We start from the raw sequence: 25,825 nt of genomic DNA on the forward strand, positions 1-25,825 counted from the left end.
CCTTACACCAGTTCCCGCACTAGCTACAAGGAGGTAAGCACTCTTCTTTTTGCCTTGGGGGAAAAAAGGGCTAGATGCACACCTTAAGGGTCCTTTTTTTCTCTTCTTCAAAGCATACCCTTCAGATCTAGCTATAAAAGCATCCCCGCTACGAACCAGCACACACCCTTGCTGCAACGGTGTTAAGTGTCACAGTGCTTTGGCGTCTGCAGCCTGTCTTCTTTACAGGCCAAGGGACCCATGTGGCACAGATCCCCCCTTCCCCCCGTGTAGGACCTGGCCCATCCTCAGCAAGGTAAGCAATAAATCACAGCCAATACGCGACTCAGATGTGGAACGTATCGTGTAAAGAGCAAGTTTTTACAGTCCACATTCCTCCTTTTCTCGCACACCACCGTCCTCCGCTGCCCAGGCTGCGCGGCAGGTGGGATGGGTTCCTACCTCTCTCTCCCGAGAGCACTTATTCTTGGTATGCTACTGCCTCTGGCAGATTCCTCCCTTTTAAACTCTGCACATCTGTTGATAAAAAAAAAAAGCTTGGACTGTGGCCTGGTGACTGCAGGCACAGAACATTTGTGCATCGGGGCAGAGCCCGGGCCACGCAGGCTGGGCGGTAGGAACGTCTCTGCACGCCAAGGGAAGGCAACGGTCGGCACGGGGAGAGAAATGATCATTCGCTTTGTGGAAACCAGGGGTCTTCCAGGTGTTTTCTCCTTGTGGGTCTCACCCCGGGTGCGCAGGGGCCCGCAGAGGGAAGACTCGTGGCATACGGACCCGCGCGGACAAAAACTGCAAGAAGAATCAAGCAGCCGCTTGTGTAAGAGCCTGTCCTGTCGCTTCCCAAGGCAGGACAGAACAGGTCGGAAACCGCTTCCCGAGAGCGAAAGGAGCTGCGGTGGCTGGAGAATCCCTTCTGCTTTGCATCTTTTGTGGATGACTCGGACTGGAGCCCCGCTCGCTGGCTGCGGGAACGGCTGCCGTGGCTCAGACCGCAGGTCCATCCGGACCAGAAGCGAGAGAGCGCATCTCTGACAGCAGCAAACAAGCAGAAAGCCTAAAACCTGGCCAAGTCCAAGTCTTGTTAATTTGCCATGGGACTTCAAACCTCTTAACGCTTAACCCCTATTTGGAAGTGCGACTCGGACCCTTTTTTGCAAAGAAAATATACCAGGAACCTGCGAGAAGATTTGGCCGAGGACATCGTAAGGTATCTGCGGGTTAGAGCAACAGGAAACAACATGGGCCAAATTCACTGATGGTGTATAATTGAACACAAACACCCCCAGCTGCTGATCCTGGGACTTCAAAGGAGTTGAACATACTATATTTATGCCAGCAATAAAACTCAGCTTCCATTAGCTATACGTTCACCATTTAAATGCAGTGGTCCTGTCGTGCACACACCAATTAGAGTCCCCTAATGCTTGGGAGTACAAAGCTTTTTTTTTTTTTTTTTGATGGGAAGGGGTGGAAGGGAAGAGATCAGCCGGCTCAGGGGAATAGCAGAGAGCCTTTCACTGCGAGGTCTCGCGTTCAAATCTGTCATAGGCCAGCGGTAACAGATGGCCACTTCTGGAGGCTGTTCTGTAGCTTACATGAAATGAGGGATTGTCTCAGGCCACTGGTGGACAACTTCTTGAAGCCACAAACACACTGCTAGCGGCTTCTGGCAGAACTGGTAGAGAAACCGAGGGATTACACGGGTACGAAGCAACTGCTGCCTACCTGATCAAAGGCAGCTCCATCCCGGTGGGAACTGAGGCAAATTGCTGGCAGCTTACGGCTGCCGCTGCCTGCGCGGGGCAGGAACCTCTGGCTGCACAAGCCTGGATCTCGGGCTAAGACTGCCTGCTTTAGCTGTCATCAGCTCCTCCGACTCATCAGCACCAGCTCCCGTTCACTGAACGTCCCTTTGGACGTGCTTGAGGTTTTGAAGATTAAAATCACGGGGGAAGACGGAGGTGAGGAAGTTCAGGGATCTGTGGCAACAAGGAGGCAAATCCATAGGGATGGAAAGTTTGCTATGATCTGTAAGCTGGGTATGGGAGTAGCAAATAATACCATGATTAATTTTAAACCTATTCCAAGCTAGTGCTCCCTCAGTCTTTCCCTTCTCAGAGTCTGTGTCTTCTCCAGGGCACACTTTAACTTTCTGTGGGCAGATGACAAAAAAAATCTACCAGTGACCGAGTGCCCCAGGAGCAGAAGGGGATCCACGCGAGCCGTCAGAAAGTGTACGCCAAAAGGAATTTGTACACATCAGGGAATAAATTAAACCAAAGAATACGGGGGGGTGGGAGGAACAAGTCAAATTCAGGCTTAGAAATGCCAGCTCTGGTTTTGGAAAAGATTCAGAGGAAACCACTTCAGGAGAAATTGCCTTTTTTTTTTTTCTTCTTGGAACCTGTTTCGCAGCTTCACGTCGACTCGCAGAAGCACATGTGTGCCCCTGACCTGGCGAGCGTGCTTTGCAGCGGTGGCCGGTGTGGCTTCAAAACCACCAACCTGCTGATGGACTCGTGCAACCAAGGAGATAGCAGCCTCCCACAGCAAGCAGAAGCCACCGTCCTCCTGTGCTGGCCTGCCAGGGTCTGCAGTACAGGGGAAAATAGGGCGATTCCCCTGCAATCTTCCTGCACAGCTGTTTACTAGCTGCGGATTACCACTGTCACATGAGCTGCTTTACAGCAAAGCCAAGCTGTCTTCATGAGCTGAGAAGGTCACTGGGAGACAGGGGCCTCCAGGGACAAACACATCGCCCTCTACGGCGACCGTGATTTACTTCCCAGAGGGATGAAAAGCGTTCCCCACTGGTCAGAGGGCAATGGAAAAATGGTTTTACCTTCAAGCCCTCTGCCCAGCTATCGTTAGGACTCACCCAGTGAAAGGGGAGAGGAGGGATATCCCTGGGGCTTAGTCTCACGCTGTCCATTTACCAGGCTGCAAACAAGGTGCTGGAAGGCTGGAACAGTCCTTACAGTGACAAATTTACCTTCTCATCCTTGTGTGCCCACAGGCGAGGGCATCTCACCAACCTTTCGGGCAAGGCCACCCAAGTGTCACCAGCCAAGGGATGCCAAGGTGGAGTTGCATCTCCCCCGGCTCTCATGCAACCTGCCGATGCCTCCAAGCACAAATGAATCAATTCTATAGCAAGAAATGTTGTCCTCTTCAAACCCAAAATCTAACTGCTGAACATCAGGGCCAAGTTTCACTTGGGAGAAACAGAAGTCTGAGGGTCCAGTGCGGCCACTCGGGAAAATGAATTAAAACGTGCCATCTTCATCATTCTGCCACAGGCAGGTCTGGTGGACAATGCAAACATTTCTGCAAGCGCGATCGCTCACGGGCTCAGTGGTTGCAGGACAGGGCTCTTTACTATGCCCCTGAGGCACAAGACAGATGGGGTTGTGCTTTTAGGCTTTAAAATCAGTCCCTGCTACGGAGATCCAATGAAGAGGATAAATACAGCCACAGAGTGATCCTCTAGACGTGCTCAGAAAAAAGCAACAGAGGAACTCAAGAGGTCAGACCCTGCTAAGAAAGCAGCTGAGGCTGTTTTCAAAGAGGGGCAGAGCACTTTTTAAGGCAATGAAAAAAATAAAAGGCACCTTGAGTAGTCTGGAAACGTCTACACTGCATCGTGCGCCCAGGAAGCGGGAACGCACAGTCCGAAGAGGAGCACGGAGGGGAGGAGGCTGCGCCGAGACCAGAAAGCACAAATAGCTCCGCAGGGAGGAAACTTTGGTCTAATACACAAGCCTACGAGCTTCGTAAATAGAGACACACGCAAACCATGCCTCGATGCACCGAAGAGCTGTACTTGGGGAAGCCCCAGCTTGTAGCTTAGCTTACAGGGTATTTCTCCTTCTAGTGGGGTGCCCGGCGGGGGGGAGAGTTCACAAAACCCATCTCATTTCCTAAGATGCCTCACACAGTAACAACAGCTTGCTGGGATTTCAGCCAGCTTCCCATTTGGATCAGATTGCACCCTACGCCCACTGACAGCCATTAAGAGCCTGGAGCTCACAAACTGCCCTCGGGTCAGAGGAGCCTCCATCCATTCAAAGCCCAGCAACATTTTCCACAGCTCTCCAGCGTACAGCGGGAGAGGGTGGCCTGATCCAGCCCAGCTCGTAGCCACAAGGGTACCTGCTAGGGAAGGCAAGAACCGTGCCCTGCTGTCATGAAACAGCAGATTGCAGCCCCGCTCCGCTGTGACGCAGGGGTGCAGGGGGATTAGAAAGCCCCTCTCCATCTGCCCTGATTCAGTGTAATCGCAGGCTGCTCTTTCAATTCCCCAAGCCCTTGAATGGTGTTAGGGGTAAAAGCGGCACGGCACAGGTAGAAAAACAGCAACGACATCCTCAGCTTTGCCTGTGGTCGCAGCATTCACCCATCACTACGTGGATGGGAACAAGGGGAAGCTACTTCTCTAAGCCGGAGACCACCTTGCAAGCTAAAATCTGCACTGGAAGATGGTACAGCTGCTCCACAGCAGGGACCATCGCCCACCCTTACCGCCAGGCAGCGAGGGGTCAGTTGGGATTAGTCACAGAAGAAACTAAGCCCTACCACTCAAGACACAAGTCTTGCTCCTCTCTGGGAAGCAGCTCACCATGCCAGCGTGCAAGGAGGGTGAGCTGGGACCTCTCCTTTGGGATTGCTTGAAGGACCAGGAGAATGAGCAGTGCCAGTATGAGAAAGGGAGGCAGCTCTTGGTTGTCTGCTGTTAAGATGGAAGGTCTTCCAGAGATGGGCTATGATACCCAACATCTCACAGGGCCCAAAAAGCCGAGGTGGGGGGGGCTGCCACGTGGTCAGTATGGGTTTGAATAAGTTGTTATTACATGCAGAATCCATTACACAAGAACTTCATCCTGGGAGTGCTGAAAAAAGGAGAAGCAAGGACAGGCTGGTTTTGATCTCAACTCAACCTACCATCCACCCAGTTGGACACTTATGGGTTCGAGTGCTCAGATCCAGACAGTTGAGCTCTGTCCGCACAGCTGTGTCCAGCAGAAATAGCAGAAAGCTGCCTTCCCCAGCCTGATGTTGCCTGTGGTCCTTTCACGAGTACCACTGCCCTATTTGTGAAGGTGTCAGGGGCCCCGTAAAGGAGCTCTGCTGGTACAGCTCTGCCAACCAAGCCTCTGATCTGGCTTAGGGTTGGGCATGGAGGAGGAGGCCTGGAAAAACAACTCACAGGCACCTGCAACGGGTCAGGAGAGCAACGCAGAACTAGGCAGCTTCACAGAGCTAGTTTTCTGACTCCATCTGTGCCCTTTTCTTTAGGCCAAGAGCTATAAATAATACAGCACCGTGCTGAAGATGTGCAGCTTGTCAGGAGAGCACCTCTCTACCCCAACTTGGGGCCAAAGCACTGATCCCCAGATGGCAGCACTAACGAGATCTGCTTGCAGACAGACTATACAAATACCTCCATCCCTTCCCATCCCCATTCTTGGACTGGAAACGGTGGCAAGGAAGGAAACGTTTGTCTATCCAGTTCTGTGCTTCCAGACATATTTAGGGAAACATGCTAAGTATACTGACCACCATTCCTTTCCTGCCCCTATTCAACCTCATCTCTTTTAGACAAAAGCTTGTCAAATGATTAAGAAACCCACCTCTTGCAGGCACCCCAAAACCACTGCTGCGACCAAACAAACTGGTTTAGGTCCAAAGTCATTCTCAAATATCTAAACCTTACAGTCAGGGTGCATATACATCAGTGGGATTAAAAAAACCCTACAATATACCATCAAAAAACCCCCAAACCTCTCTCTCAAACAAAATCCTATAGACTTCTCAATCGTGCATTAGTTAAAATGAGGACTGTACTCCATAAAGATGACCAGGCCCCTTCCTTCTCCTGCTCAGCGTTCATCTTGGCTGAGCAAGCGTGGAATTGTGCAGAGCTGCCCATCCCCGTCACCTTACGCAGCCATCAGGCAGAACGCACCTTCTCCACGAGCAAAGGTGATCTCCAACCATCCAGCGAGCCGAGAGCCGTACGCCCTGTCACCCCACAGATACCCAGATTCAGGGACGTAAGCACGAGGGGACCAGGAAAGCTCAGGACCTCAGCGACGTGGCTCTCAAAGCCAAGTTGTTGGGGACTTCGTCACCGTAAATTGAAACAAATGTCTGGAATTTATTGTGAACATTGGCAATGGTAAAGTCAATGAAAAGTCTCATTAAGAGATGGAGAAAAGCAAGATCCAGTGAATACAAATATATGCCACATATATCACTTCACCTGCCAAAAGGCTTGGCCTCTTTTCAGTAAGTGTCCTGCACTGAGCAGCTCCTTCTGAAGCCACGTGGATTATTGAGGGCCTGTGAGATGAAGACGCAGAAGCCTGGAGAGATATCATACAAACACACGGAATAAATAGGCTTCAAATTCAACCTAGAAACACAATGAATTTCTAGTCAAGCAGCACATTCATTCCGAGCGTTCCCAGCCAGATCAACTTGTTCCTCTTTCATGATGAAGGAAGGGTCACCATGGGAAGAAAGCTCAATTTTGGGAAACTTGAGAAAGCAACAACCCTACGCAATGAGAAAATAAGGTCACTGCTGCAGGAGGAGAGAAGCAGGAAAGCCATGCCACGAAGGCCCTTGTGGAAACACGTCTCCATAAAGAAGGCTATGGAAGACACCAACCCTGTCTGCTTCCTTAAACCCATGTTCCTGGCCAGCCCGTGCTGCAGCTAGGCCAGGGCATGGTGGGCACAGCACCTCCTGCACCCAACACGCTCATGGTTCCCTCCTTCCACACAGGAAACCACCACGTCCCTTTGCCTTCTCAGCCCTGACGACCTCGGGCCAAACATTCCTTAAAATCCATCTGCCGCAATGAAGCTGAGCCTTTATGGAAAAAAGAAAAAAAAAAAAAAAAGAAAAAAAGAAAAAAGAAAGTTTTCTTCCTGACCGCTGCCTCCGAGATGGCTGCGTTTTGGCGCTAGGGTGGATACATGTGTAAAACAACTGGGATCCCTCAAATATGAAGCTTCCCAACACAATTCAGAAGACAGATCGATGAACACAAGTGTCAGTAGATCTGAATTTTGCAAGAGAAATTCAAGATCAGCAGAAAGAAGTTAAGCTTTCTGTTACAATACTAAAGATGGGAACTGCCTTAGGCAGTAAGACCAGAACTGCTTTAAAGTATTGCAGTGGACATCAGGCAGCTTCTCTTTTTAAATTTATGGATAAAGAAGAAATCCTGCCCAGCCTGGAGTCGATACCAGTCCTGCTTCCCCTTCCAGACCAGAACAAAAGGGAACATATTGCAACTATGCTGAGAGAGGAGGGCTGCTGTCTATTTCTTTAAATGTAATGTTAATGCCTTGTAATCAGCTTTAATTTTTAAACAGACCCAGCCCTCCTGTCCATTTCCCCTAATTCGGGACACGTGGAAGGTAAATGGCCTATGCTTAAACCGGGACAGCATCAGCTGTGACAGCTGGAGAGCCTGTAAGTCTCAACTGCCTGATAACAGGAATGGATGTCAAAACTCACCAGGGGAGGGGAAACGGGGAGGGCAAGGGAGGTGCTGGAGATGCCGTAAGGTCATCGAGAAGCCGGGAGATAAGGCCAGACGGGGCACGGCTCGTTTACTGGATGGAAACTCACTGAAACCAACAGGACTCGAAGAAATGCTAGAAGTGATGAAACAGCAAAGGACTTGGCAGTGACTCCTTACCCCTAATGAAGCTGGCTTCCCTTTCGGGGTATCGCTAACACCATCGCAAACACGCTGTGGAGAAAAGGCGAGTGTCTTTTAGGGGATAGTAACAGATCAGGCCAGGAACTGAGCAACTCCTGCTCAGGAGAAGACGCTGCCTTCTCTCTTTGCGATCTCAAAGGCATGTTTCAAAGCTAAAAAGCAGCCTGTAGACTTCATGTGACACTTGGACGTGGAACGGGGGCACAGCACCACCCGTGAGGCTCTCCTTGTGCTCCTCCGACACTGCTGCCTTTGGAGAGAGGAGAGGGACCCGCAGTACATCATGGGCGTTCATCATATAAAAACGCTTTCCCCCAAGGAAATAAAACGACAGAGCCCGTGAGCCTCCCTACCCCAAAAGCCAAACTGTACCCAGAAATAACCATCCTGCATCTCCATCAAGGGACTTATCAAGGTCACTCAACAAGCCAAGGGAAGCCCTAAAGCCAGCAGCACTCAAGCGCCGTGGCATCCACCTCCAGCCTCCTGCTCCACTCAAACAACCCAACTCTCTGTGCTGGGTTGTGCGAAGCTGGCTCCATGCAACACAACTACACGCTGGTGTAGGTAGCACCTGGTTAGTTGGACCGAAGGGAAAATCTGGCCATCACCACAGTACAAGAAGGACTTGTCTGAGCCACTATTTTTAGCCGCGGTTGGTGGGCAGACAAATCCTAATCGTCAGCGGCAGCCGCCTCGTCATCAGTCCCAAGACGTCAAACCAAAGCCACACAGCGCCCATGACAGCCCGGCGTCAGAAGGACAGCCTGAGCCGACCGCGCCACCAGCGCTGCCCGAGATTAGTGCCCAAGAGTAACATAGGACAGCAGCAAAAACCACGAGATCCATCGTGATGGGTTTAAAGCGGCAAGGCAAGGCAAGGCAAGCCGTGCCAAAGCGAGCAGAAATCATCTGTGCTGGTAAGATTCAGCGCAAACGGAGCAGCGGCCTCAGGTCGTGGAAATACTTTGGCCCTGATTGTGCCGGGAAAGACCTAGCAGCACCATGCTGACTGCTGGCATCAAACCTGTGGCTGGTGTCCCACGATCCCAACGCTGCATATTCCTCACCGCCCACACCGAGGCTCCCCAGACAGCCAGATGCTGACATGGAAAGGGTGCAGACGCAGAGACGGCTGAGCTGCAGTCAAGTACCCCCTTCTCTACACGGCACATGCAGGGAACTGTACGTACGTGACACAGAATAAGCTCATTTTAAGTGAGGCTTACGCCAACATATTTTACTCAGAGTCCATCACGGCCCCGTTGCTGACAATAACTCATTTATGCACAGTAATTCGTCCTCTAGGAAACACCTCTCCCTGTTCCTGGACCTGCTCAGCGCACGCACCCAGGAACTCCCACTCATCCACCGCAGCTCTCCTTGCTGGCTGCCACCGGCCTCTCTTCTCCCCTGTTATCTGAAACACATCTGCAAAAATTATTTGCCTCATTTCTTCAGACTGGGACTAAATCATACCCGTTTCAGGGCAATACGTCATTAAAAGAATCTGTTCCTACCGGGAAGACCCTACAAAAAGCTCAGCTCTTTCCTTCCTGTCCGCTTGGATGCAAGCAAGCTGATCTGCACTTTGCCAAGTTGCTAGCGACTCATTTGGGTCCATCTTCCCTAAAAAGAGGATCCAACAGGAAACAAAGATTTCTTCTAAAGATTGACATTTCCAGCAGATCGGCCTCCAAGCCTCCCCCCATCTTTTTTTTTTTTTCTCATGCAAAAAAGCCACCAGTTACCAGCGGATCAGTGTGCTGCACCTCCCTGTCCCGAGGCATCCAAAAGCAAGAACAGGCAGTTCCCTTCGCTGGGTTTGCCCGACGGATCTCCCTCTGCTTTCACGCTTTCTAGGAGACGCGCACAGCCCAGAGAACAGGATCTCGACTCCTGCCTTCCCCTCCTGGATGTGCTTTCAACTGTAAACAGCCTACACGGAGCCCGACGGGACTGGCAACCGCGCTCCAGGCCTGGAGGTGTCTCTGCTGCCGAGAGGAGGGCTCCCCATCTCCCATCTGCGCAGCCGAGGGTGCAGACAGGTTTCCACCTGACACCTCATTGATTTTGTGCGGGAAGCTCGGCAGCCTCACCCAGAGCTGAAGGCTTTCCAGCATTTAAACCCCTTCCGACATAGAAATCGCCAACTGGAACGGCTCTTCTGCGCAGCAAGTGCCTCGTCACCCTGAATGCCGCTATAGGCTTGTTTATCCTATGCCAACTTGCAAGATACGCTCCTGTACTGACGCCTTATTTCCTCTGTTTGCGAAAGCAGAGAGCTTGCTAATCCCCCTTTGCCCACGTCAGAGTCCTAATGCTCTCCCCGGGCTTCCATCACAACCCAGTAATCCTGGCTCACCCCCAGCCGTAAGCACGGCTCCCTTTGGTTGGACGGAGAACTGGGTTTGAATTTTTTGGACATCTGGGGGGTTGGACAAGGGTAAAACTCAGCGTAGGCTCCTCTTAGTGCCCACCTCTACGCTGCCACACCACCACCAGGCACGTCAGTGCTCCCAGAAGCATCTCCAGCAGCACAGGGAGAAGACACATCAGGAAAATGCACTTTGGGGCCAGGAAAAAGGGCAGCAGTTGCCGCACGTGAGGACCAAGGTGCACAAGCAAGGATCCGTTGGGTCTGGCTGCCCCTAGCTTGGGTCTGGTAAATCAATTCCCCGGTCACAGCTTGATTTCACATCTTCCATTGCCGCTTCTCCTCTTCCCAACACCAGCTCTTTCCACCGTGCCTCCTTCCATGCCCTGTTTTTGAACCCCAGCTGGAGCTTCAAGCACACCACCCCTCTCGCCTTCAAACCGGCTCTTCAAAATGCCGCACACTGCGCAAAACTGCAATAACGCCGGGCTTGTGACGACACCGAGGCCATTAACCCGACCTTCCTTGGGCAGGGAGCCTGCTCTGTCCTTCACAGGCAGCGTCGCACGCTGCTACAGCCCTGCGCAGGTACTGCTTAGGCAAAAGCTTCATCAATATTTAAAGACGAAGCCAGGAAGACCGTAGCCCAAGCAGCTTTCAAGCCCCCGATCAGATCAATGTCAAACAAAAGGCTGCGGTATGAGGATGCTCCAGCAAGCGAGGCCCAGACTGCAGGCTGGCACCGTCACCTCTCCTCCCCAACGCCGATCGAGTTTCTCTCCTCCAGCCCCGGCGGGCTGGGACGGCTCCAGCACCAGCCCATCCCATGGAGCTGCCCACAGGGCACACCGAAAGCAGCCCCAGAGCACACGGTTTCCTCTTACCAGGGCATTTTCAGTTTCCAGCCAACTTCGGAAATCGGTGCTGCTACAATCCCCTTCACTTGCTTTGAATATTACTTTGCTTTAATGCCAGCCACTTAAGAACAAAACATCTGAGGCTCAAACCATGGGGTCATCGGCTCCAGCATCCCGACTCAGAGCAGATGCTCCAGCGTAGCAAGAAAACCATAATGCACTTAGCTAGTTTGACACTGCATGGGAGCAGGAGATCTTATTTCCCTTAGCTATAAATGTAACCGATCACAAGATTATCCGCAGCCCTTTCGCAGTTCAGCCACGCTGCTGGGCTCCCTGCAAGATCAAATTCAGCCCTAGCTTCTGAGACATCCGTGAACGTACAGAAGTTGCCTCTTTTTAGCTGTCTTGGTTCTCTTGTATCACTTAATTATTATTCAGATGCCAGAGAACGGATGGGAAAAATACCATATCAAGATAGAAACAAAAAATTTAAAAGAGAGAATAATTACATCTAATGGCTAAAATCAGGAATGAAACACCTTACCTGACCTAAAGCAAATTTGTTAAACCACTGTCTCAGTCTCCCTATCAATAAGATGGGGGTAAATTTATGCCCCTTCCAGGAAAAGTGGTGTGGGTAAGGGACAGGAATCCCTCAGAAAGGACCTACAGAAGGGTAAGAGCATTCCTAAAGAGAAGCGTTTATTGGAAATATCAGCAAATTAAGACTTTGCAAACAATAGCGAGGAGGGGGAATTTGCTGGTTAATACCATTATGGCTCTGGCAGTCATTTTCCCCCTCTCCTTCCTGCAACCAAATCACTCCCTGTTTCATCTCCTCCCGACAGGACTGCTCACAGAGTGGCGTGTCCCCACCGCACCAAATAACCGAGCGCCGGTGTCCAGGAGGATGCTCACGCTCACACCCTGGGCTTCAGGGTACGGAGAAGGCAGACAAATCCTCCGCAACTGTGCCGACGCTGAAAATCCATCTGCTCTCCATCCCCAGACAGAGACAGCAGGAATGGATACCAACATCTCCTCCATCCCTAAGGGAGATATATTAGCTGGTTACGTAATAAAACTAATAGCATGGCGCTTCCAAGGACTACCGCGCCGACAAAGCCCTTCCCCTTAATACCACCGGAGATTAGAGCAAATCGAAGAAGAGTGGAAACAAGGCGAGGGGCTGCGGGCAAGGTTTTGCACAGAGGAAAATGCTGCAGTCTCTCCCCTTAATGCACTCTAAATCCCATCTGATTTCCAACTCTGCTGCTAAAAAAAAAAAAAGAAAGAAAAGAAAAAGAAAGAAAAAAAAAAGCCCAGCCTGCATTAAAATGGTATTAATGCTGGGTGAGTGAGGTAGAGTGACTCAGGAAGGGTGTGGAGGAGGAGAGTGGTTTAGGGGAAGCATCCAGAGGAATCCAGACCATGAAAGCATTTTGGAAGCAGACCAAAAGGAGCCAGGGGTGCAGATCTGCTAAAGGACGCTAATGTGCTTTTACAAATCTGATTAGTTGCTGGTTTTGAGCATCCAGGGGCAGATCCTTCCTTCGATAAACTCACATCTCTCATCCCCCTCATGCCGGGTGCTGGCGAAGTGTAATACAACATAGCCCTACTCTTCCCTCTCAATATCAGATGCATTCCCAGCTCCGAGGACTGGTTTTCACTTCATTTCTGCTCCCTCTTCAGGCTGGCTGACACCACAGCAAGAGACATCAAGTCGAATACCCGGAGTAAAATTACTCTTCCCTCCACTGCACACTAAATATTCACGTTTTAAAATGAGCACGTTCCCTATGAGATGAGGATTTCGATAGAAGTCAAACTCGAGGTCTCATCTAGCCAGATTTCTGCTTTACAAGCAGAGCGACAAGGCACGAAGTCATCGCTCTGCCAGCCGACTGCACGTGCTTGTTCCCCCTTTGACAATTAGAGTCCAAATAGCCCCATCCTCAAGGCAATGTTTCTTTACGACTTCACACTTTGCATCCTTTTTGAGCTTATTTTGACACACCTCCTTCCATTTCATCGAAATAACCAGTGAGTTTCATCTCTGAACTGGGAAAGCACGGTAAAGGCATCAGGCAGAAGCACCGTGCAACTGGCGGCAGTGGATGAGCACCAACTAGACACGCTTGTACGTTCCAGGATCGTCTCTTGAACCAGCTTCTATGCACTTACTGTTTTATTCGCTACCAGCTTAGTTTGAATAACTGCGAAAGTCACCAGACCTGGCAGAAGAGACATCCAGATAATAGATGAGAAACGCTACAAAGAATCCCTAGAACCAAGCGATTGACTACGGTGGCAAGATGGGAAATAAAGCAGGAGGCAAACAACCCGAGGCTGACTGCCGAGGGACGACTGGAAGGTGCCACCCAAGTAGAAAAGCGACAGTTGCTCAAGAGCAGCCACCAAGCATACAAAAAAAAAAAAAAAAGTCTTGAGAAAGGAAGGAAATGAGTGGGGAAGAAAACGAGGGTCATACTCTCTGCCACTTCAGAGTGAAGCGTTTTGGAGAAGAGTTTATTATGGCACTGACTAGTTGTGTTAGTTGACCAAGTCTGGTCCTCCCTGTGCTAATGATACAGAGTGGGGAGCAGTTTTCCCCCAAAAAGCTAAGGCTAAATAGCAAGCTGGCAGAAGGAGGAAAAGAGCAGAGCCACCAGCGCTATGGAAGTAAACAAGAGGTTAGTGCTACCATTTTGTTCTGAGATTTTAAGTCACAACCTAGTTAGTGACCATCTGCAGTGAGGGAGAACTATTTTACTAGCAAAAACTTGACATTTCAAGTAAAAGAGAGGAAAAAACCCTAGCTAAGAGCAAAGAAAAAAACCAAAGTAAAAACTTTCCGGCAGCCTTACCATTGGCATCTTGGACTCCAGTAAGTGCTCCTACTGCTGCTGCAGTTTCACCAGATAGGACAATTTGTCCTCCACCTTGAAGAGTGGCTTCGGCAAGCGTGGCTACTGCATGGGCGGCTGCTTCACTGTGGGCACAGGAAAGGAGAAAGAAGAATTAGGAAGCCCAAACAAACAAATCACTCCAGTAGCATCCATTTTAACCAGGCATCGTATGTCAAGAGAACAAATCCAGAAAGGAGGGACTCTTACTGGGCCCAGATGAGGTTATCCAGAGCAGAAAATCTACAGTGGAGGAGGAATACAGGGGAAGAAGCTGCTTCCACTGGTTTTTTTCAGCTTGCAGATCTCTTAGTCAGGACATCCCTGCCTTCTTACCTTCGCATCCTTTTGCTTGGGACTTTACTAAAAGCTTTCGGACAATCCCAGAAAAGTTCTACCACGTGGCTCCTTCCTGCCTCTGGTTTCTGGTACAAAACTCGTTCTTTTGGCACTGTCACGTTCCGAGTCTCTACAGATTTTAGAGCTTCACCCTTCATTACTGATTCAGCCAGTTCACATTGCACTGAAACAGGCCCAGAGGTTTACCATTACCAGGATCACATCAGCAGCTCTGTATTTAGCTGAGACGGAGTACCTCTCCCCAGCCGAGTGGTTTAGTAATTCTTTTTAATGAGTGATTGGTAGCGTAGCATAGTATTCTTAAATTTCTTCATACGAATGAGGTCAGACCAAAGGTCCTTCTCGTACAGCAACCCTGCTGTGAGAACAGCCAGTATCAGATATTTAGGAAGGAGTGTGTGTGATCCTTCCCTTCCTACACCCTCTCAGCTTCCGACGGTCAGCACTGTATTGATTTCCTACATCAGAGACTGCATCTGGACCATCAGGTTTGATTTGTCTAATCCCCTCTGAAACCCATTTATACTTTTTGCTTCCGCAACATCCTGTAGCAATGAGTTCCACATTTAATTAGATGCTGTGTGAAGAAAAATTGCATTCTGGTACTTGGAAAATGACTACCTCAGTCTAGCTGGGCAGCCCTTAAGTCTGACATTGTGAGAAACAGAAAAATAACTGTTCCCTTTTTCGTTTTCCTCATGACTTCATAGACTTGCAGTGACCTCTTTCCCAAACTGAAGAGCCACGGTCCACTTACTGTGCAAGGACTCTTCCTGGCTTCTGATCGCTCTTGTCCTTTCCAGACTTTTTCTAAATGTAAGACATCTGATTGAGGAGGGTGACCATTTCTCACACTATTCAAGACGTAGACACACCATGAGTTAGTCCAGGGGCCTAATCGTGGCTTGTTCTCTATGCTTTTCCTTATAATTCCCAATATTCAACTTACTCTTTTGACAATATCTGCTCAGCAGCGATAAAACATTCCTGGAGGATAGTTCCCTGCACGCTTTCTGAATGGTAACCGGTAAGATATAGTTCCTCATTGGGTACATACAGGAGATATTTCTACATACAGGAGATATTTCTTCACATGTGTATCCCTTTCATTTATTGACATCGTATTTTATTTGCCGTTTGGTTGCACAGTCAGAGTGCTGTGAGCATCCTTCAGCAGCTCTCCAGATTTCTCCAGACCTTTTGGATGACTATTAGCTACTTCTGGTGGCCTACTGCTAATCACAAAATTATTTCAAAGCCACCTCCTTCTTGCATCTGAATCTCCTACCATTTCTTACCTTAATGAACTAAAAAAGTAGGTATTTTCTTTAGCTTCCCCTAGAGTGCTCTTCCTTAACCACCCCACTCATTCTCTGGTAGACGAATCAACACAAATATTTTCCAAGTACTTCCTACTCATTCTTTCTCTTTCCTAATTTCCTGCTTAGATGCTGCATACTTTCCAACTGTATTCACTCAGGGTGTATTTTCATTTCTAAATAGCCCCTCTGTCTCTCAGAATAGCTCTTAAACACCGTTAGCGAACCAGCATATTTTCTTGTTCTGCTTTCTTACTCCCTTTGGGTAATCTCTCTTCTGAATCTGCAGCTATGTGAAGGCAGTTACACCGCGGGAAGGCCAACTACAACACAGCAAACCCGAACGTAAGCATGGATTTACTGGTGTAACCCTGTTTCCCAGACTTCACGTAGTACTTATTTTAATTCACTTTCAAGGGCAATTGAGTGTTTTAATAATCTGTTACGGTTGCATCCCTGAAAATAATAATGATCCTGCAGCATAAAAGCTTCTTCCAGTTACAGGGTGCTCCACAAACATTAATTGGTTCAAATCAATGAATTAATTACCTACCTCCACTTTGTCCTCTTTTACTAGAAGGCCTAATACTTCCCATCCTCAAACCTGACAGAGGTTGCGTCATCCATCATGTCATGCTGTTGGCAGATGCGCTGCTCTACACGGGACTATGAAAGACTCCGCGCTCTGTCGGCAGCCATTGGAACAAGATTCAAAGATAGCAGCTTTCAGCTAAATTAGGCATAAAGTTTCCAGAGGTGGGATGAGCCACCAGCTTCCAAGGACTTGCTGAGATCTTCCTACAGGCAGGGGAACGACCGCAGTCCTACAGCTGAAAACTACAAGGAGCATTTTGTGGCAAAGGAAAAAGTACACCTCTTCCACATTGGAAGGGTGCTAGAGGATAGTCACCTAAAAAGGTCTCTTCCCCTACCACGGTCAGTAGACAAAGAGGGTGACAACAAGCCGGGAAATAAAACACGAGGCCCCTTGTTTCCACTGCAATGCTGCTACAGCCTTCGCATCGCTCCTGAGCTACAAGCTGTTGGAACAGACTTATCACAGGGCTTTCCTGGGTATAAGGAAATGTATTCCTACCCTGTCATGAGGCACAGTAGAGACTAAATGACTTGTTGAAGGCTCTTCCATTCGTATTTCCTAGGAGACTCTCTTTTTACTAAAGATTCTGAATGCCTTAAGCTAATACAGGAAAAGGAACTGCTCATTGCAACCTTAAGAGCTAAAACTAGTAGCAACGGGATGAAATTAAATCAAAAGCACGCTGGTGTTCTAGTCCAGAAAAACTCAAAAAATACATGGAAAAATCTATCACCTGGAGATATGCAGGATACAGATCCTGCAAATTGGATTCCAGTAGATGGGGCTTTTCCCTGTAACTCCATGCCTAGTTACTTTAGCTGTTCTTCTTACAGCATCCTAAAAAGACCACTCATTTTTAAAAGGCAATTTTATAGTGAAACTATTAGCAAAAACGCCTACTTAACCAGCCTCATCTGGTAGCAGAAAAGAACATATCCGATGGACCTGAATCTGGACCACAAAGAGAAGAAAAAGTTCTAGGTGTGTTCATGATTCAGTTGCAACAGCAATTTGCAAGCAAGATGTTGAATGCCCCCAGGATCGAGGTGGCTCCTTTAGCAATTTGTGTATATAACAAGGTCTTGGAGCTTTACTCCAACCGTGAGCTTTACTCCAACCATCAGCACTACAGACTTGTGCCTTGTCCTAACCCATGGCTGCTCAGGCAACAGCCTCTAGACCAGAATCTTGATTTGGATGAGGAATATATTTTGTCTATACCTCAGCAGTGTGAAACCTCCCATGCTGCTGGGGCTGATGCCGTTTCCTACGGTCCGCCTGCTCTCTCAGGGTGCAGCTGCGGTGTGCCACAGCGACGTCCAGTTTTTAAGAACAGCAGGCAAAGCTTAAGCAACTCACCAGAGCTGAGCAAAGACACTGCTTCTTGCTGCATGGACCTGTAGAGAACTAGACTGCACATCTTGGTAACCAGAGTACAACCAAAAACCTAACAGAGCTTGTTCCAAGATGAAAAGGCAGCATTACTATTGCAGCTCATTCAGCTTCTACTTCAGAAACATATTTAGGAGAAACCCAAAAAACACTGGGCTTTGGAAAAGATTCTGATTTCTGAAGAGAGACCATACTGCCACGCGACAGGGAAATTCAGCCTTAGCCTTCTAGGAAGAGCCATTAATAATGCTGAGGGAGACCCAGACCAGCATACTTAAAAGGTGCTATTAGCACATAACAACTCCTGCTTGCTTAGCAAGCTCAGTTCTGTAACTGGACCCTTGCTGTATAAATAAGATCATTTAGAGGGTACAGTTACTACCCATCTTTTTTCTATCAGGAAATTTCCATGTCAGTCGTCTTCTGTGGTTACAGTGGAAATCAGGAACTGTCCTGCAGACACCTGGACACGGGCTGACGTAGGAATTTGATAAGGAAACACCTCTACTAGGACTGCACACAGTGGCTTTACACCATTAGAGTGAAAACCTAGAAGGAAACGTCATGCATGCACGCTTCAAGCCTTCATCTCTCACCCATACCTGTTAAGTGCCATGGTAACAGTTGCTCCTTGTTGCATCTCCTGAGATGCTGCCACTGCTGCTTCTGCTAATGATGCCACCGCCTGCGTGGCCTCCGATGCCTGCGTCGTCTGGATAGTCATCTCACCCCCCTGTAGCGTTGCCCAGTTCTGCTCCACCTACGGGGAAAAACAAAAAGAAAGGCCCTAGGTTTGGATGTCATCCCATGAATGGATGGCTGCTTCCTAAAATGAAAGAGCCAGGTAGTTTCGAGAGGTCTTTGCAGAATCCTGCACATGCTCTGACTCTCTCCAAGAGACGGGGAAAAAAGAGCACCGGCGGGGACCTGAGAACGTTGCTGGACTCTACAACCCTCTAACAGCCACGAGTGAGTTTCTGTAGTCAGCTCATGGCTTTAGTTGCTGTTCTCCTTGTTCAAACTTCAAACAAGAACTTCAGTTGTCTCACACACGTGGAAAACACACCCCATAAACATCTGTGAAGGCCCTCAACCTCCCACAAATCCCTCTTGTCCAGCCACGTCCGCAACAAAATGGGATAGCGTTGATCCTTGCTGGACTCGGATCGCTGCCTGCCAGCCTGGGCAGTTTATGAAGCAGCTGTGTTTCTGTGGTGCTGGAACACCGGCGTGGATCACATCCCCCAAGGAAACGGGCTGCGCTTGCCTCACTGTTTCGATTTGTCTGCGCCCATCCGCTGTCATTTTGGGGAACAGTCCATGTTCCCGTTCAGGATTTATTTGTACAGCACTTGTGAACTCAGATGGGTTTGAGCCAACTGGAATTTCTGTGTTGCAGCAATATACTTAATAAATGAAGATGGCAGATGGAAAGTACTCTGTTCATATATTTCAGGTACTTTCAATTCCCTTACTTCAGACCTTTACGTAGATAGGTTTCATGTTAATTAAAGTTCACCCAGTCTCGGTTGCTCATTTTCCACCTTGCCCATGTTTCTCCATTTGGGACTTCCCAGCTCATGAGATAATGAGTGTACGGCCACAAAATCCACCAGGATGTGAACTAGAAATATGCATTGGACCAAAAAAACCCAAAAAAACTAAAGAAGTGGAGGCTGAAGGCCCATCACCTGACAAATCCTACTGGCTGCTTTGCAAGATGAAGATCTTCCCCCACCCTCCCATCACTGTTCTCATCCCCATAAACGTTTCAGGCCACTCACCATCTTGCTGAGACTCACAAATAAGAATGCTGTAGGTGATGAAAAAAAAAACCCTCAATTTATTAAGATGGAGAAATTTAAAAAGTCCACAGAAGCAGAGCTGGCGCAAGGCTCCTCACATAAAGGACAAGTAAATTTTGCTGCCTTTGGGCAAGAAAAGGGTTAGTCCCATCACGGGGTGGAAGGGGAGAGAGACGCTGTCGCGCTCTCGCTCACATCTGCTATCACACACTCCTCAGCAGCTGCTAATCTGGTTTTCCAGCACTTGGGCACAGGCAAAGCTGGTGCTCGTCGTAGCTCTTTAGCCATCCCCAGCCGTCTGACGTTCAAGGCAACGGCTTCACTCTCCTGTGCCCAGAGCTGACCCTGGGCGGAAGGATCCAAAGCAGGGAGGAAACCGTGAGATAGTGCATTGCGAAAAGGAGAAGGGAAGTTGATTTTAGAGAAGGCAACGTCTTTTAGGAAAGCTGCAACCAAGTTTGAGTGACCAGGGAGGAAGAAGTTGCAGATGGTAGAGACCTCGAGACAGTCGGATCGAGTTTGTGGTACTCGTTAGCCACGCCAAAACCGAACCCGAAGCAAGCCCAAGCTGGGAAAGACGCCCTTCCCACCACCACGCAGAAGAGGAACAGACATATTTTTTTCAAATACATGGCAACACACACTTGAGTGATAAGGCAGGTCCCCACTGTGACACACAGTGCCCCGCAAAGATGCCTAAGCTGTTTCAGGACAGGGACGGAGTAAGGCCTGGAAAAGAAGGGGGGACTGTCCAGGCCCTTCTCCACACTAACACGAAGGCTGTGCTGCTGAGATACTAGCGAGCATCCCTGCTCCATGCTGCTCAGCGCCCTATAAACACATGGATATCCTCAGAGCTAACTCTTGAGGTTGGACGTTAGGAAAAGGTTCTTCACCCAGAGGGTGGTGGAGCACTGGAACAGGCTCCCCTGGGAGGCAGTCACGGCACCAAGCCTGACAGCATTTAAGAAGCCTTTGGAGAACACCCTCAGCCATATGGTGTGAATTTTAGGGTTGTCCTACGCAGGGACAGGAGTTGGACTCGATGATCCTTGTGGGTCCCTCCCAACTCAGGACATTCTATGATTCTACGATAACTCAGATCTTCACACAGCAAGAGACAGCAGGACAAAAACGTCCCTAGAGAGGCTGCCAGCAGGCTGTGGATCTATCTGTGCAGAGAAATAGCACCCATCCTCAAAGCAAGTTTACTTTTGTATCTTTATTTTGTCCAAGATATCGCTTAGGCGTTCCATTCACGTTAGGAATTAGGTGCCTATGTTCCCCTGATTTCTATTTGTGCCTTTGAAAAACTTCTTTTGGATCTCAAGAGATATAACCGGTCCTTGAAAACCCTCAAAGCAGCTGCAAAGTACTTCAAGGTCACGGCCCCAGAGCCAGGCTTTTTCACCGTGGGTTTGAGATGGAAACGGGGTCTGGTGGAGAGCAAAGCTGTTCTGTGCTGCCACCTGTCGCCATGAAAGCCCCATCCAGCAGAGCGGACCAGACCTCGCCGCTCCCGCGCACAGACTGTCCGGCCAGAAATCCTGGTGTGCAGCAAAGGGATAGAAAGCAACCTGCAGCCTGGTTTAAAGGTGGGTTTGGGGGTGAAGAGGGTAAAAAAAAAAAAAAAAAAAAAAAAAAAATCTTCATAATCTTAAAGGAATGTTCATTAAACACACAAAAAAACTTTATTACTTGATTAAAAAAAAAGCGGAAAAATAAATGCATGTAAATTTGAGCGTTCAGATTTTGGGATTGAAATGGTTCGATCAAGTCCTCAATAGAAGCAATTTTGCCAAGTTGTAAAGCAGTGGAAGAAACTTTCACAGTGAACGGAACGGTAACTCTGCAGTACCTCCTGTTGTCTCTACACTACTGTGCATTTACAGCCCTCTCTGGAATTTACTTGCAAACCTCCCTAAAACCTGCAGCAAAGGAAAATCCCATCCCATTTTGTCCAGAGATCGGTGGCCAAAGAATCACAGGATTTGCCCACAGCCCTGCAACATCCTTTGCTAACCACAGGCTCAAAATATCCCAGGCATCGCTCCCAACCCTGAACTGACAAACCAGCACCCAGGATCGACAGCACATATGAAAGAGTTGCTCAGTATGAATACAGAAATGTGTACTTGTGTAGGTCATTAAGTCTTATCTGCTACAGCAGGTCACACAAAATAAATAATCTGTAGGAGATATCAAAAAATTTATGACATTCAGAAGTGAGGCTTCCACCATAATTGCATTCGTACAGTCCTGAGTCAAAATGACAACAGTTCAGCATTTTCTATATAAAATTTTACAAACTCATGTTCACATGTATGTTAACCCTTAACACTGCAGGGTGGGGAAGCCAGGCTTGGTGTTTTCTGTGACCACTGAATTCTAGAAAATATTTAACTTTATTGAAGTTCAGCTAGGACAATTCTGATTTGTGCACCATGAACGTGACCCGGGTCCTTACCTCTCCATCAGTCACTGCAGAATAATTGACTTGTGCGACGGTAACTGTGGTAGGCAACTCCGAGGCATCGGCCAGCGTGGCAACTGTAGCACCGGTGCCAACCTACAAAAGTCAACAAATACATTTGTTATTGCAGGAAAATTTCCACATAATTCAGGCGAAGGGACACTCAAATGCTTTCAGATTAAAAGGCATCACACCCACAGAGAATAACAGTAATTGCAGAGCTTGCAGAAAATATGGAGCTGTCTCGAAGGGCTGGGGGAGGAAATCACACGCTAGAGGCACATTCATCTATGGCAGCTTCCAGAGCGGATACGGCCCAGAAGCTAGTTTTGCACAGCCCTCGTGCTGTCCCCTACGTTCACGCAGGAGACGGAGTCCTTGCTGTTCTCCCAGCCTCGCAAAGAGCAGCTGTGGGACACTGCTGCCATTCCCAGCTGCGTGTGGTGCGCCGGTGGAGCCAACGCTTCTCCCATGGGGTGGAAGTCACTTAAAAAGCCACCGAGCAGTCCTGGATCAGAACACCCTGCACATCAGCCCTCATTTCTAACGCTCCTTGCGTACCATTCACTGGGTCTCTCGTCTCCAGGCACTTGGCAAACATTAGCTCATCCTCAATACCCCATTGCCTTTGGAAATTACCTTTTCCCCATTTAACAGCTGGGAAAAGACAAAGGCAGGGAGATGTGCAGCTTTGTTTTTAAGGAGAATTAAACCTATAAATGCTGGAAAGTCAATGGGATCTCAGGTGCCCAGCACCTGAAAGAACACTAGTCAAAGGGAAAATGTATGTTAGCAGGTGAGCAAACAGAACCAGCTTGGCAAGTCCGCTGGGTCTTGGTGGGGGGAACAGAAAGCTGTAACAATTGCTGAAAAGCTTTCATTGGGGGGAAAAAAAAAAACAACAAACCACAACCAAAAGCAAACAAAAAATACGCCCACAAACCCAAAAAAACCCCAAAAAACCAAAGCAAACCCACAAACCATGTTTTTATCTTCACGGTCATGAGATGAGAAAAGCCAATAGAAAACGGTGTTTGAGACCTTGCTAAAAATGTGATGCTCAAGAGGGACAAACCGCTGGGCCAGCTAGGTACGAGAGAGCAGTGGTGGTTTGGAGGCAAGGGCACAGGGGAAACCGAGGTTCAGATCCCACGCCCACGAGGAGCTCTTGGGAAGTTTCAAGAGAGCAGTTCAATTTTTGACACCCTGAGCTGCCAGAACCTGCCTCCCCACACGGGGAACGCAGGGAAAACAGCAGCACCGCTGAGCCACTGCCTGAACGCAGCCCCTTCTGCCCTGAATCCCCCTCTGTAAAAGGGTGTAAGAGTCATCCTTACTGCAGGGGGTATCATGAGGATAAATATATATTTGGTGTGCGTAATATATATTTTACACTCAGGGTGTAAGATGAAGAACAGGGGGCACAGAAACACCTAATGCTGTAGGTTAAGATACTTTTCATGCCATTAAAGAAAGGCAGTCCCACCGCCTCTCCTCCCATCGCTCCATCCCATTGCCACCGCAGGCGTTGTGTGGCCACATGACGAACTGTATTTGTTCATAAATGGGTTTGTTAAATCCAGGTCAGATCCCTGAATCATTTGGCCAAATAGCTGCAGAAATGCTTGTACTGCCATAACAGGAGAACAAGGGATGGGAGTGGGGAAGAGACTGCTTCTTGGGGTGGGAGCACTGGGTTAACAAGCCCGCGGGCTAAGACATACAGATAAAGACAAAATTCTTGAAGGACAAGTTAAGCTGCCAAAAGGAGTTTGCTCTAAACCACCTCCCTGATGCAGTCAACTCGATCCCGAGTCAGCCATGCTGGAAATGGAAAAGCCAGAGGGTTTCACTCACCTGGATGAGGGACACGGTGCCATCAGGGTTACTGAAGGTTTGTACCACTGTCTGCGACGGCACCAGGTGCGCTATACTATGTGTGGTCGTAGTCTGCTGCTGCGTCTGCTGATCCTCAAACGCGTAGAGCAGGTCTTCACGCCCATGCTGCTTGTAGCAGTTCTTCACGATAGTCCGCAGTGCTTGGGTCCATGACACCTACCAGCAGAATGAAAAAGAGTGAAGAGTCAGTGTAAAAAAGGTTTTCTGAACCACTGCAGTGCTGCTACTGCTGTGATTTGCATGCTTATCTTTACTGGGTTTTACTGGGCGGTTTTCAACAAATTCTCAAAGAAAAGGCCCCACTACCTAATCCCTCTGTCCTCATCCCCTCCTTTACCCAAGACTCAGAAATCACCCTGGAGCGCTATTGCGTGGCTGCGTACTGATACAGAACGAGCACATCTGGCCAAGGGAAAGGGAAGCTTCTCAACGAAATCTCTTTCGCCAGCTTGCAAGGAATTCTAACTAACGCATTGGTGCCGACAAGTAGAAAAGCATCCCTACCTGGGAAAGCACCGACTGCCACAGCACCATTTCCAGCCTCACCAGGCATCCCTCCCCATCCAACCAGACCTACATCAGCCTGCACAAGTCCTGCCCTTTGCACACCCTGGTAGCTTTCTTTCATGATCTCCTTGTGACAGGTTAGTAGAAACACCACCTGCATAAAGGATCCATGGCCGTAACTGATATCCAAGACCTTTTCACTCAGTTCTCCCACTTTTTTTTGTCCTGGCTCCACTGCACATCCTTGCCTACTTCCCTTTAAGTACAAAGGTCCCTGCTGCTCAGGATGGGACAGTATCCCTTCAAAGGCTTCGAGAGGCCATGACACAGGCTCTACGGTAAATGAACTGCATTCTTGGAGAGCAGACTTGTCTTAGGCTGGGTAGGCTGCTTCGTAAGACCAGAGAGATGAGCAGGTTCTGCAGCTCGTGAAAAGGGCACCTGCTGCAGAAAGAGATGGGGTTCAAATACCTGCTTGTCACACAACCCCAGCAGGGACAGAGCGGACTGAAGGTTACGCCTCTCTCATCTCATTGCTCTCCCAAGGCTGAATGTCTGACACGAAGTCAAGGAAGGGCCAACGTCGTAGTTTCTTCTGTCACTCGGGGGGAAAACTATTCCCACAAAAACTGCTCGCAAGCCCTGTACTCGATTTGAAGGCAGACAGACATGGGATACACACCCGCTGTTTCTGTTCCTCTGTGCGGACATCGCTGCGAACGTTGGCCCATGGAATGTCCTCAGGCCACCAGATGGGCTTGCAGCTTTCCTTGCCCCAGCCTGGTTTCCCGCGACCCGTGGAATACTTGAGCATCTCAGGGATGAAAGCTCGCAGCTGTGCCTGGAACAAACCACGTAAGAGGGTTGAGAGTTTTTTAGGAACTCATATCTGGTAGTTTTGAGGTGCATAATACAAAGTTATTACATTTAACTTCCATCCTGTTGGAACCATCAACTGGAAGAGGCCTGAATGCCTAAGGAAGATGGATAAATACTTTACTATCTTCTCCCAAGACTCAGCTGAGAACAGCTTAGTAGCAGGTAGAAGAGCAGAAACAATAAAATCAAGTCAGCCAATTACAACAATAAGGCACAAACACGCACTGTATTAACACACTTCATGGTTCAACACTACCATGAAGAGAGCTAACCAACTTGAGAGGGAGAAAATATAAAAAAATAAGAATCAGAATAACGCAGGAAAAAATCCGCACTCAACGTCCCCATGGCCACCGGAACTCAGATGTGAGCTGATGCACATTTTACAGAGATGCGGCAAAGAGGATGGAGCTTCAGTGAGCCGCCTCAATGCAAAAGGCACAATCTCTCACATGTATTCTCCACCCCTGCAGAACATAACACACACTGGACTAATTTTCTGAGTCTATTCTTAACTTTTGCCAGAGTGGGGACACCTTTCAACCTGATTTTACTTCTCCTTAGCACCCACAAAAACTGGTCAACTAGTGACTTGCCTTTACCATCAGGAGACAATACCTTAAAAATAGACTTTCAAAGCAAATCGAGCAGATATGTCACCAAGGGCAAGTAATATCCTTAGTGTTATCAGAGAATACAAAACTCTCAC

At 48.7% G+C, this 25,825-nt stretch overlaps 1 protein-coding gene across 12 annotated transcripts in view; it reads right to left on the reverse strand.

The window, feature by feature from the left end:
* The window catches only part of NRF1 (nuclear respiratory factor 1), a 72,112-nt gene that overhangs the window by 13,225 nt on the left and 33,062 nt on the right, over positions 1-25,825 (reverse strand). For 9 of the 12 annotated variants that reach the window (XR_014227889.1, XM_082309314.1, XM_082309305.1 and 6 more), the window contains 5 exons: positions 24,920-25,078; positions 23,689-23,886; positions 21,826-21,927; positions 18,156-18,313; positions 13,846-13,970 (listed from right to left, as the gene is read on the reverse strand). Coding sequence is in view for 11 of the 12 variants with exons in the window: in XM_082309314.1 (XP_082165440.1) it covers positions 13,846-13,970; positions 18,156-18,313; positions 21,826-21,927; positions 23,689-23,886; positions 24,920-25,078 (742 nt within the window). In the remaining variant the exon portion in view is untranslated. Of the gene's footprint in view, positions 1-12,995; positions 13,213-13,845; positions 13,971-14,546; positions 14,600-18,155; positions 18,314-20,645; positions 20,943-21,825; positions 21,928-23,688; positions 23,887-24,919; positions 25,079-25,825 lie in introns of those variants that run through there. The other 3 variants (XM_082309315.1, XM_082309306.1, XM_082309307.1) reach the window with 3 other exon arrangements.

The sequence above is a fragment of the Platalea leucorodia genome (genome assembly GCF_965183815.1).
Source record: "Platalea leucorodia genome assembly, chromosome: 4".
NCBI lineage: Eukaryota > Metazoa > Chordata > Aves > Pelecaniformes > Threskiornithidae > Platalea > Platalea leucorodia.